Raw genomic sequence first — 12,431 nt, forward strand, 5'->3', positions numbered from 1 at the left:
CAGATGAACAAAAGCACCTTTATTTTGACATGTTAAAGTGAAAGGAAATATTTGGTACACGAAGAACGTATTTTTTTAGTCCTAAATGTTGATGCTTGCTTTAGTAGAAAAGGACAAATATGAATTAAGATCTCCTTTTAATATATTTTATGAGAAACCGATTAACTCCACTGGTGGATGATTGCGAACATACACATATTGCTCTTCGTGAGACCTGGTACTGAAGTCAATACATCTGCTTCCAGGCTTTCAAACATCTCTCCAATCAATATGCTTTTACAGAGCGCCGCTGTGCAACAGACAGCAAAGAGAACTATTTTTAAAACATCGAGGTTTTTTAGTCTGCCATATCATAAACCTGAATCATTTATATGGATTTTTTTCGGCCCGGCTATTGCGTGTGTTGTGTGATGACGCGGTGGTCAGGTGTCGCCTCATATAACGAGGGGAGCTGTCCAAGTGCTGAAAACAGAAGACCGCTACTGAGGAGATGATATACACCTTCACTGCTGTCTGAGCTTTATTGCCAAAGGTAAGACGAATTCTTTACATGTTTTTTTTTTTTTTAGAACAAATGCATGTGTTATGTCTGGGATTGGAGGACAGTCTGTTTTGTTTTTTTCACATTCGCTTTGTGCGGATCTTTACTCGTAACGTCACAATGGAGGTATTCAGTGTAATCAAACGCATCCTCAACAATGGGTAATCGTAATGAATCTTTGCCACCGTGAAATATCGAGGGAGGATGTTTTTACTGATGGTTTGTGTTGTTAAGAGGAAATCGGATGCTGAGGTTGCCCATAACAACGCAGGGAGTGACTCATCCAGTGATGTGAATGTATCTCCTCACGCGCAGCATCGTATTCAATTTGCGGAGCGTAACTCCCTGATAGCATACAAATCCCGGATCAAAACAGACTCGCGCGCACTGAGCTCGTTGCTTTCCAGTAGCTGATATTATTCGGTAGGAACTTGTAAATCCTACTGATTTTTTTTTTCAATTGCTTTTATAACATTTTGTTCTCTCTTCATTTGCAGGTAATAAAAAGCCTATAATGCTGCATTTCCACCACAAGTTGCCCGCGGGGGGAGCCGTGGTCCTGCTCGCCCTCCTGCTCCATGGATGCGCGGTGCAGGCTGCGTCTCTCCCCCGCCACTACAGACTCCGAGGCGGGGAGAGCGAGGGGCAGCCGGCTGCCTACCCACCCAGCTCCGACATGATGAAAGCCCTGGAGTACATCGAGAACCTGAAGCAGCGGAACGGGGGCCGCCCTGAACCTGCGGATTACGACGAAGTGGAGAAGTTTAGGGTCCTGCTCCAGCTCGCCTCGCAGCAGGATGAGGCTCCCGGGGACCGTCAGCCCGCCCCTGCCGCGCAGCAGAGGCAGGACATTACCGCCGAGCAGCTGATGAAAGCCCTGCTCAGGTCTCTGCAGGATCAGGCTGGGAGAGACACAAAGACCAGCCCTGCGTCCGCGCCCAGGAACGACAGACGCACGCACAGGCACCGCACCAAAGACACGGAAGTCCCCGAGAGCGCGCCGGCAGACTACGGCAACTTCCCCAGACCACACAAGAAATACCCGCTCATGTTTGAGGATGAGGAGAACACTGACGCATCCAAGAGGGCAACAGAGGACCTGGATGAGCAGTACACACCCCAGAGCCTCGCCAATTTGCGCTCCATCTTTGAGGAGCTCGGGAGGATGCCTTCACTCGCCGGCCAGAAGAGGGACGTGTTCGGGGACGAGGATGAGGAGGAAGATGAGGGAATCAGCCTGAGAAACCAGGCCTATGAGGACGTGGCCGGAGGAGAGGAGTGGGTCCCCGTGGAGGAGAGGGAGGAGACAGAGGAGATGGTCAACGGGAGCCACGAAGAAATGGAGAGGGCGCTTGGAGAGCAGGAGGACGCAGAGAGGGAAGAGATGATGCAGCGCAGGGCGAGCCAGGACCAGGAGGAGACCGATGACGACACCAAGCTCGTGGACTACTACCTGCTGAAGGTCCTGGAGATGACCCAGAAGAGGGACAAGACCGGGGAGCAGAGAAAGAGACTGATCCGGCCCTCCATCGTGGATCCTCGGACGGTGAAGGAGCTGCTGGAGCTCTCCTTGAAGCTCCACGTGCCCCCGCAGGACCTCATCGACATGCTGCTCACACAGGAGCTCAGGAAGCTCCACCGGGACCCCCAGGCCCCGGCTCCGGCTCGATACACCACCGGCCAGACCCCCAAGATCCGGTACTTCAGCCGCAGACTGCCGCTGAAGAGCAAGCCCGCCAATGAGGACATGGACAGAGAGGACTTTTTGGACATCATCGGAGTGGAGACGATCAGTAACGAGTATCCTGTGGTGCAGAGACCCCTGAAGACCCCCTCGGAGAGAATCCCCGTGGCGTCAATTCCTGCAGCAAATTTAGCTCCGGTTAAAATCCCTCCTCCATCTGGGCGCAGGCAGAACCTGTTTTTATCCGAGCTAAACAAAATGCCCCTGAAGCGCCAGACTGACCGTGCTGCTGCTGATGAGGATGATGAAGATGGCGATGTAGAAGACGAGGTGACCACCTACCTGGCAGCCAAAATCCTCACAGAGTACCCCAACCCCATTGCCAAGCGGGACACGCAGGCGCAGCTGAAGGGCCAGTTCCCCTATGAGCTGTACGAGCGGGCCCTGAAGGACTACTTGGGGCAAGCGGACGCTGAAAAGAGGCCAGTGGCCAAGAGGGAGACCGAGGTGGCCAATGAGGAGAATGTGAACCCCACAGAGATGCAGGGGAAAGAGGAGATAACGGCCAAGACCTCATCTCCACAGACCGTCAATGAAGAAGAGGAGGGGAAGGAGCACCGTGAAAAAACAGCGGCTGGGATGTAGCCTGACGCCTTCAAAGACGCAGGAAATTCTGAATATAGTATTTATACTGTCTCAAAAATAAAGTTTGGTGGACGTGATCTAGTTTACAAATTTCTATTATAGAAATATAGCTTCTACTAATGTCATCCTAACGAAAATGAACTACATTAAAAAAAAAAAGTCCCTACTTGCTGCAAGAACGATATTATAGAAATATATTAAAGGTGCAATCAAATGAAAATAAAGGCATCCTCAAACACTTTGACTGGATGTGAACCTGTTGTCACTCTGAAATTGCCTATAAATACATTAACTAATATCACAATATCACTATGGAAACCAAGTTATTCAAGTTTTGTGATGATGTTAAAGGTTTGTTTACATTGATTGTGTTTGTAAACAGCAGGAAAACGGGCCTCTATTTTCAATTATACAAACTGAGTATTGGTAAAAAAATGCTTATTTTTCATCTATGTCAAACTATTCAATTACATTTGTGAATATATCTGTAAATGATAATGCAGACTGGGCCTGTATAACACACAGTACGAGGAGTTTTCATTAAAGGAGGTGTGCAGGGCTGAGAACGAGTGTTGTCTTGGTATATTCAGGGTTAGTGGATTTAAATGTTATTATTATGGGTAATTATTTCAGAGTCTAAATATCAGACCGTCGCCTGCCTTCCGACCCTTTCATACTGCGAAGCTCTGTATCGTTGGCCTACCAGTGGTTGTGCTATGTAAGCTCATTTTTAAACCATTTTGTACATGTTCAATAATGTGTGATGAATCACAGATGAATAAAGCATCAGCTGTATTATTTTTCTTCTTGCTGAGTTGTGTTGCCTTATTAAAAAAAAAAAGAAAATCACACCATGCACTATAGCTTATATATACTGTATATATTATAGCTTATATAGGTTTATATACAATATAGTTGGGAAGAAGAAGTGGATAATGGTTAGTGGGATATTGTTTATCTTATTAAAACATTAAATTCTGTGAGGTTTGAGGACTTTCATTTATCAAATCAATCATCATATATACAGTTATTATAAAATAATTACTCAAAAGGTCACGGTTTATCAAAATACATATTTAATCATAAATTGCACATTATAAAAAGCACTTATATTCACACCCACTCTAAAAACGGCTCCTTTATAAAGACAAACGTATGAGTTAAAGGTTAAACAGATTCAAAACAGGAAGATTTTTTACTCAAAATGAGTCAAGACCATCAATTATAAATATGTTTTATGTTTTAAAGAGTTTTTTTGTAATCAACATTTTTAGTGTTTTCAGAAGTCATTCAATTCCAATATATTAACACACGATTTAAATATAAATGCAACACAATTACAAATCTAAAATAACTTCAGATATTTAAATTTCCACACCTCACTCCTCTATTACTACTTCATTTTCAAAAACACATGTAAAAACTACCCTCCCCCTCCCTTCATCTGAGCGTATGACTATGGACGAACATTAGACTTACTCTCAAATGAAGTTACTTTGCAGTAACGCTTCAGGCAGAAGGCCAGCAGACATTCAGTATGCCCATGTCTTCTTCAGAACATTTTCAGCAGATCAAAGTTAATCCCTTTTTTTTCCAGAAACTTCCTCGAGTCATTAACAGAACATTTGGATCCTGTGTTCCTCCCCGCTGTTTTTTTTAAAGTCCTTTTTCCCCTGTGGGGGTTAAAATGCTGGTTTGCTCATATACTCCTCCATGGTCTAAAAAAGGCAAAAGAGTAAAGATTAAGGTTGTGAGCTTCAGAAACAATCATTATAATGCAATAAATGTTCACAGGCAGGCACACATCCACACAACACCTGCTATTGAATGCTGAGCACACCAACACAAGGTACGAAACTAACACAAGCAGAACATCTAACCTTTCTGTCCATATTCAAGGTCATCCAAACAGCTCCACATCATACCACTCACTGCTGTCATCCTGAAGCGATAATAGTCAAAATGAATGAGGAGGCTACGCTGCACACAGTCCAACTCTAGATTAAAAAGTGTTAGTCAGCCCTACTCAGAAGCACAGAACAACACACCCAGTTTAACTACCGTACCACACAGAGCCACGGACCTACAGGAGGAGGAGAGGGGGGAGCGGGAAGCGACAGCCAAACACTAAAACCTACGCCACGATCCGGGGATTAAATCCGTCTCTGACTCGCAATAAAGCTGGCGGAGAGACAGGAAGATACACACACACACGCAGAGGAGGGAAGAAACAGCAGCATAGACACAAATCTAAACGGCTATAATCAGAAGTCTATTAGCTACAGGAAGGACAAAAGGCACACCAGGGACTCAGCAGCACCACTGTTAATTGAACTCATTATGACACTGGCTACTTGCAACCACACAAGAGCTTGATTCATGAGAAGAGCCATTTTCATCTGAACCCGTCTAAGAATCCCACAGGCAAGATTTTAAACACATAAGAGATAATCAACTACATTCAAAACACCCCACTGTTTCTGAATCTACGTGGAGCCATGCAACAGATGTTACATCTGATCCCACCGAAGCCACACCTTGTGTTGTGTCGTGTGTCAAGCACGAGAGTGTGCGCCAGCGCATCTCACCTCCTGTAACATGTCCGAGGCTTCGATGGAGCGGTTCACCATCTGTTTGGAGGTTTCCTGGATCTCTCCTCCCAAAAGAAACTCGTCCAGGATAAAATAGGCCTTCTCAAAGTTAAAGATTATGTCCAGCTCACACACCTGGGAGGAGGTATGACACTCGTGATTATATTTGACATGAGACAGTTCACAGGACAGAATGTACTTACGTTACCTTTCACAATAAAACCATCCTCTAATAAAATCTTTACAGCCTAGTTAAACAGTTACTATGCTCATGATTGAAGATATGGTCGTGGGAAAGTAGTCAATACAGCATAGTATTGCAATATTTTGAATGATCATATTATAAAGGACACACACACGCCAAGTATTGATATTTTAATATATACATTTTAAGTAATATTGCACCACTTTTTGCTACTAAAATGATAAAAGCAATTTGTTTTTTGGGCACCACATGTTGCTGAGTTGATCGGCAGAGGTCACTTTCAGTGGGATTTGGAGGAAGTAAGTTAAAACCAAAATAGTGACATTAATATTTCATTTCAATTAAAATGAGAACTTATTGGATAAAACAGATCTTGGCAAATATTTCCTTAAAGATATAATCTCAAAGATTTTCATTTAAATAAATGTCAGTTAAGTCACTGTCGCCAAATGAGGTAACACAATGGTGACTGAGCCTATGGCCCACTGATGAAAGCCTTTGTATTTACAGTATCACAGACTGGGTGTCTGTGGCGACATTCGCAGAAAAAAATCAGAAGTGGCGCCCAGTTAGTGACACATTTTCCATCACCCAGCAGTGGTTGGTCTGTCAGAGAGGATAGGTGGAGCTAAGCGGCTGCTTTTCCGGTCTCTGCAAGTGTTGCGAGTAAACAGTAATCTACTATGGCTGAACAAACAAAGAAAAGATGGATGACTACAGATACAACTTCAAAAAGAAGTGAAAATCCAAAGCAAAAGAAACAAATTTGATGCTCAGATGAAGGCAAACAGTCTAAAAAGGAAAGCGACCGTCAGCCAGGAAAATCAAGAGTTACAACCGTGACAAAGGGAGCCAACCGTAGACGTCACGTTATCTGGGAAGTGTCCTCCCGCAATTGCCGTTTTTCGCCATCAGGTGCCGCCAAATAGAACGGAACTGAGATCTTCAAGATTATAACTTTAAGGAATATAATTTGGAATTGAAAAAGTGGTTATACATTGCAGCGCATCCAATATATGTTATGGAAAAACTTCCCATCCCTAATACAGGCGACCAAACAGTAACACTTAAGGCAACATATTAAATAAAAGAAGGGAAACACGATGAAATACATTGCCAAAGTATTTGTCCAGCAGCTCCACGTAGCGATGAATGACCTCCAGGGCTATCAGCTCGTTCTCCTGGTTCTCTATGGCCAAGCAGAAATACAAGCTGGCATACCTGTGGAAAAGGTGACAGCGCTTTTAAGTGTATAAATATAAAGTGGAGTTAAGAATTATACATATAGACGGTGTAACCACGAGTAGAAGACAGACTGGGGGTCCTGCTGCTTAGGAAGTAAATTAATAATCCAACATGCAGGGGCAGCACCCACCTCTTGTAAATAATCTTCAGGTCTTTCCAGTGCAGGAAGTTGCAGGAGCGTGGTTGCCTTGACAACACCATGGAGGTCATGTCCCTAATGATCTTCTTCTTCTCACGTTCGGACATGGGCGTGAACCACTTCTGCAGACGCAGCTTCCCCTGGCGACTGAAGAGCAGCAGGAAGCGCATCTAAAAAACACAAGACACGCAGCGGGGTCAGAGTGGCAGCTGTGATGCATGCACGTGTCTGTACGTATAGTCAAACAGAGGACATTATTAACTACCCTCTAACACACACAGAGGGTCAAACAAGTGGTTTGTGTTGTAATGGCTCATCAAAGAGTAACTTCACTGGGTCTGACACGTTGAAATGTGAAGGTCAATAAACAATCGAGAAAGAGGTAGCTCGGAGTTTCCTTTCCGATCTTTAAGAGAGGTACAGAGTTGGGTTTCGGATGCTTAGAGAATTTCCTTCCCAACACTGGAAATAGACTTGGCCACATATCAGAGTGGACACTATGTCCTCTTTCTCTATTAGACACACACTGATACACTTTTTCCTTGAATTGTTCCTCATATTGTTGATGTAACAGAGGCAATAACTGACAATATACTGGGGCCTATTCTGTGGAGTGTATCCCTATGTGGATTAATGGTCTAAAGATAGAGGGTGTTTTTGTGACATTTTTAAGGGAAATTTGTGATTTAGGACTTAAATCTTTACAAAATAAGAAATTGTCCTGAACCCTCACATACCAACAAGAGTAGAGATAATTTATAAAATCAAGTTGTTCGACAAAGCACTGTTCAAACCCAGGGAAATGTCCCAACACGAGCCAACAAGACAGAAATACTCATGAGGAAGTGTAAACATAATGATGCACATGCTGCAGCCTTGGCAAAGTGCATCTTGGGATTTAATATTTCACCAAAAACAACTCAAAGCTTCCACGAATTGAACAACAACAACTTTGTAGCCAACTTCAGGATAGTATCGGAGTTTAACTGGTTTTAGCAGAAAAATAGAGAGAAATATAGCGAAATATTATCAGCTGTAATTAAACCTGCATTATACTTGACAAATTTCAGGCTTAAAACCAGTCCATTTACTGGTATTCCTAGTTGTGTGTCCCCTGAATCAGCTTAAGCAAATTGATATGGAAAGCGTCAAACTGCCACCAGGGCAGGACTCGACTCAAAGTGACGAAACCTGTTTAACTGGGGAGGAAACACACACCTTACTTCCGACTGTCGCTTAAAGTCGGAAAAGAACAATAAACCCCCTACATTTTAACTTAATACAGGTGCGGTTTGGCTGTTAGCAAGAAATAACGCAGGTCCGTGTATCAGGAAGCGGTGTACAGGTGTAGTTTTTTAGCTCATTTAGCTACCTGTCAGCGACAGCAGGTGCAACAGGTGAACAGCTGTACGTACGTTGACGCTGTATGCGGAAAGAAAACAACAACTTACCATTTTGACGCTGCGCCAGAGCTACACACACATGAAAATAGAAAAATAAAGCACTTTAACCCTCACAAGGGGTCAACTGGTCCGGCGAAACTCATATCTATCGGTCGTCCGGTTTGGCCAGTGTGAAAGTTGGTTAACTCCGCCCCTCCTGGCCGCCGGGGGGAGCCGTGCCTGCTGGACGCGTCACCAAACGTCACAACCATCTGGATTGGTTGCTGTCGGATATGTAACGCAGGGATGCAAAAGACAAGCAGCCCATCACAACTTGGAAAGACACATCACGTGATTTTCACTTAGCATCTAATGAATGAGCTGATAGAAGTTTAACTTGTGTCATTTGAGTGTCAGGGTGAGCGTTTTGAAGTGTTATTCCCCTGCAGCGTCGGCAGAGAGCAGCAAGTGCTCTATCTCTCTCTCTCTGCCTGTTTTTATGGGATGTTGATCAGTCACAGTGGCTGAAAGGGAAGGGCAAGCTGAGGAACTTTTGGGGATTGTTTTTCACTTGATGACATGTCTCTGTACAGAAATACGGTCTGGTTTTGGAACGGGATCCACCAATATACAAGGTCAGTCAACACTCTTGAGCCCTTACTTTGGAGCACTTATGAGCATGTAAGGATGCTGCTGTCAGTGGATGTTTTGTGCATATTCAATCTAAACTGTTACTCTTGCTTGTTTAATGTTTATATATTAAATTATTTGTCTGTAAAATGCATTATTTTAGCTTTAAGAGTACTAAACAAATGAATATAAAAAGTCTGATCACTCAATGGCACACACTCGCGCACAAACTGGCCTTTACAAACACTAACAATTGTTCCATTGACAGCCCATGTTTTTCACATCACCTGACCCAACTGAAGCTAATATCCAAAGATAAATATGTCAGATTGATTATTGTGTTTTGTGTGTGTCTTTAGGAAGGGATATGAGGCTGCAGCAAAAGACTTTGAGCCCCAACACCTGAATGTGTCCGTTGTGGGGAGGTCTTTTATGATCACAGGGGCAAACAGTGGAATAGGCAAAGCAACTGCCATGGCTATAGCAAAGAAAGGTAAATACTGGTGATTGTTGTTCTCTCTTTGGAGCAGTAATAAAAAGTTTGCTGTGTTGTTTCCAGGTGGGACAGTCCATATGGTGTGCAGGAACAGAGATAAAGCAGCGGAAGCCCAGGAGGATATCGTGAATGAGACTGGGAATACAGTGAGTGTTGTTTGGCTTGAAAATGGCTATTAATAAATGGGGGAAAAAACAGACAAATCCCATGATGTGTAAGAGAGGCTGATTCCTAACCTGTTATTCCAGGAGGTACACGTCCATATCGTGGACATGTCTGATACACTCAAAGTCTGGGAGTTTGCCGAGGCCTTCAAGAAGCGGCACCCATCCTTAAATGTGTTGGTAGGCATCACCTGTCTCCTTTACCCGAGTTGTGTATGCACAGACACACATGAAGTTCTTAAGGGATATATAAAGTTCTTTAAAGTTGAATCTTTACTTATAAACTGTTCATGATGTTGACTCTTAGTGTTTTTCTTGACAGATAAATAATGCAGGCTGCATGGTGCACAAGAGAGAGCTCACAGCCGACGGTCTGGAGAAGAGCTTTGCCACCAACACAATGGGTGAGACCTCATTCTGATGCTTCTCCAAAAAATAACACTTTTAAACATTTTTTTCCTTCTTTTTCAGGTGTTTACGTCCTCACCCAGACTCTCATACCACTTCTCCAGAAGAGCCGGGATCCGAGGGTGGTATGGGCGTACACAAACACATAAAAACACACAAACAAAGTGCTCATCTGTATCGTGAGGAGAGCGAAATAAAGCCACTTCTGTTCGCAGCGCTGTAGTGGCTGTTGTCTGAGCACACTGAGCCTCTTTTCTCCCTGCCTGTTAGATCACTGTGTCATCAGGAGGCATGCTGGTCCAGAAGCTCCGAGTTGATGACTTGCAGTCAAAGAAGGGACATTTTGATGGTGTCATGGTGTACGCCCAGAACAAGGTAGGAGGACATGTGATCCGGGTTATAAAACAGCAATGGTTGATATTATTGTTATTTCTACTGCATTACATTATTGGTGAGTAAGAATTTAGATTATTATTACAAAATCTGAAGCTGCCAAGCACTATATAAATCAATTGAATTAGCCCCACCTTTGTGATGTACATATTAATTCATCACTAATTGCAATACAGTTATATGACAGGTATGATCCTGAAATGGGTCAAGTACTTTTACTTTAGTGTACTTTGATGCTAGCACTTTTGTTCCTTTACTTGAGTGTGATTCTCAATGCAGGACTTTTAATCACTTTATTTTAAGACTATTTAAACACTATAGACTTGCTACTTTTCCTTTAACGACTTAACTTTGCCTGTCTCTTTGGTTTTTGATTGATTTGTATAGTGTGGTTGTACAAAGTAAAAAGATGTAAAATAGTCATTAAAAAAGCACATTTACAATTGTAGTGAGTACTGTAGAGGTACAGTATATTTCCCAGCTGATTTAAGATTGTGTTGTTTCTTCTCAGAGACAGCAGGTGGTGCTGACACAACAGTGGGCCAAAGCCAATCCACTCATTCACTTCTCCGTCATGCATCCAGGCTGGGTGGATACACCAGGTACTGACTCTGACTGAAAGGGCCTGAGGACTATTGTTGCTGCTGGTATTTTATTTTTTTGTTGTTTCTTTCTTTTATAAAAAAAAAAGCCTTTGAATGAACAGAACATTGCACACATACTACACAGCAAAACTGTCTATAAAATGTAGCAACAATTATCCAGATGGTGGTGCTATAGCAAATATTTAAACACCTTTAAAAATGTATGAAAAAGCTACCCACCTAAAATCACCAGGCACTATATAAGGAATTAGAAGATTTTAGGTTATGAATTAAAATAATTAACCAAAAAATTTAGCAATTATGTAGTCTAACCTTCACAACGTGTGTGCCCATTAACCCAAATGTGACTTCATAGCTGAATGAATTCTATCAAACAGCTGTCATTCTTTGAGCCGTGGCACAGAGGATATGAGGTAGATGTTTTATGTTGGGAATGAGGAGGTTTAAAACAATTTAATGTTGTTTGTCTTCCTTATTGTGTGAAAAATTACCAAATTTTATGGATTTAACCTACAATCGAAAATGCACTTTTCCCTTTGCCTTTCATAGAACCTGCAGATCACTTCTGATTAATATAAGTCGTCACTAGTGGAAACCTCGCTTCTCTATAATTTGCTTGAGTATAAAAATAAACAGAAGATTTATATTTGTCAGCAATATTAACCCAATAAACACATACACACACCACTCACCATGTCTGATTTTCATCCTGTTTCCAGCCGTTTCCACATCCATGCCTCAGTTCCACCAGATGATGGGGGAGAGGCTGCGCGGTGTCGAGCAGGGAGCCGACACTGTGGTGTGGTTGGCCTTGTGTCGAGCTGCTGCCAGATCACGCAGCGGGCAGTTCTTTCAAGGTGAGCAGCACGAAGTTTCACACTTCTTCTTGCATTAGCAGCTCAGACTCAGCAGTCTGTTTGTGTTGCAGATCGTAGCCCGGTTCCTACCCACCTGCCTCTGGCCTGGACTCACAGCTCTGCTGGAGAGATTCAGAGTTTCATGAGTCAGCTTGAAACTTTGGCCACGTCCGCTCTGTTACAACCTGAGGCCGAGCAAGACAGTCCCATGGAAGCTTCCAGACCTCAATTTGTGTGAAATATAATGGAAACACTGCCTACGCGTGATTAAAGCATTTGTTTGAATTAAACACATTTATATAGTCACATTTGTTATGTTTAGTCTGGTTTGTAAAATGTGCTTTCTTATTCCACTCTTTCATTTTACAGACAGGTGTATTTTCAGAGGCGTGCAAAGGTCTGTGCCGCCTGATTTATCAGATTTTAACGCGTTAACTGGAATACTT

The 12,431-nt window shown here is 43.0% G+C and overlaps 3 protein-coding genes across 7 annotated transcripts; 2 read left to right on the plus strand and 1 right to left on the minus strand.

Annotated features, from left to right (window-relative positions):
- Positions 1 to 436: 436 nt before the first annotated feature.
- On the plus strand, positions 437 to 3,677 carry scg2b (secretogranin II b). Of its 2 annotated transcripts, none has more exons than XM_069685495.1 (2): positions 437 to 532; positions 1,039 to 3,677. In XM_069685495.1, exon 2 carries the CDS (start codon positions 1,056 to 1,058, stop codon positions 2,868 to 2,870), a length of 1,815 nt encoding a protein of 604 aa, XP_069541596.1. In that variant the 5' UTR covers positions 437 to 532; positions 1,039 to 1,055; the 3' UTR covers positions 2,871 to 3,677. The 2 variants fall into 2 exon arrangements, with proteins under 2 accessions (XP_069541596.1, XP_069541597.1); XM_069685496.1 differs by lacking the exon at positions 437 to 532 and adding an exon at positions 901 to 964.
- Positions 3,678 to 3,937: 260 nt separating this feature from the next.
- ap1s3b (adaptor related protein complex 1 subunit sigma 3b) lies at positions 3,938 to 8,638 on the minus strand. 2 transcript variants are annotated; one of them, XM_069684624.1, is made up of 6 exons: positions 8,502 to 8,638; positions 7,042 to 7,220; positions 6,779 to 6,887; positions 5,459 to 5,596; positions 4,751 to 4,812; positions 3,938 to 4,588 (listed from the first exon to the last, which is right to left on the minus strand). In XM_069684624.1, exons 1-5 carry the CDS (start codon positions 8,502 to 8,504, stop codon positions 4,771 to 4,773), a joined length of 471 nt encoding a protein of 156 aa, XP_069540725.1. In that variant the 5' UTR covers positions 8,505 to 8,638; the 3' UTR covers positions 3,938 to 4,588; positions 4,751 to 4,770. The 2 variants fall into 2 exon arrangements, with proteins under 2 accessions (XP_069540725.1, XP_069540726.1); XM_069684625.1 differs by lacking the exon at positions 4,751 to 4,812.
- A 156-nt stretch (positions 8,639 to 8,794) lies between these two features.
- Positions 8,795 to 12,270, plus strand: LOC138611540 (dehydrogenase/reductase SDR family member 12-like). Of its 3 annotated transcripts, none has more exons than XM_069684710.1 (10): positions 8,795 to 9,067; positions 9,422 to 9,555; positions 9,622 to 9,704; positions 9,807 to 9,902; positions 10,045 to 10,126; positions 10,194 to 10,252; positions 10,401 to 10,505; positions 11,035 to 11,125; positions 11,848 to 11,985; positions 12,057 to 12,270. In XM_069684710.1, exons 1-10 carry the CDS (start codon positions 9,012 to 9,014, stop codon positions 12,221 to 12,223), a joined length of 1,011 nt encoding a protein of 336 aa, XP_069540811.1. In that variant the 5' UTR covers positions 8,795 to 9,011; the 3' UTR covers positions 12,224 to 12,270. The 3 variants fall into 3 exon arrangements, with proteins under 3 accessions (XP_069540811.1, XP_069540809.1, XP_069540812.1); XM_069684708.1 differs by having other exon boundaries at positions 8,796 to 9,067; positions 10,194 to 10,255; XM_069684711.1 differs by lacking the exon at positions 12,057 to 12,270 and having other exon boundaries at positions 8,796 to 9,067; positions 10,194 to 10,255; positions 11,035 to 11,170; positions 11,848 to 11,929.
- The last annotated feature ends 161 nt before the right edge of the window (positions 12,271 to 12,431 follow it).

Source organism: Semicossyphus pulcher, unplaced genomic scaffold, assembly GCF_022749685.1.
Source record: "Semicossyphus pulcher isolate SPU_LCO1_2020_fin unplaced genomic scaffold, fSemPul1.0.p SCAF_7, whole genome shotgun sequence".
Lineage (NCBI taxonomy): Eukaryota > Metazoa > Chordata > Actinopteri > Labriformes > Labridae > Semicossyphus > Semicossyphus pulcher.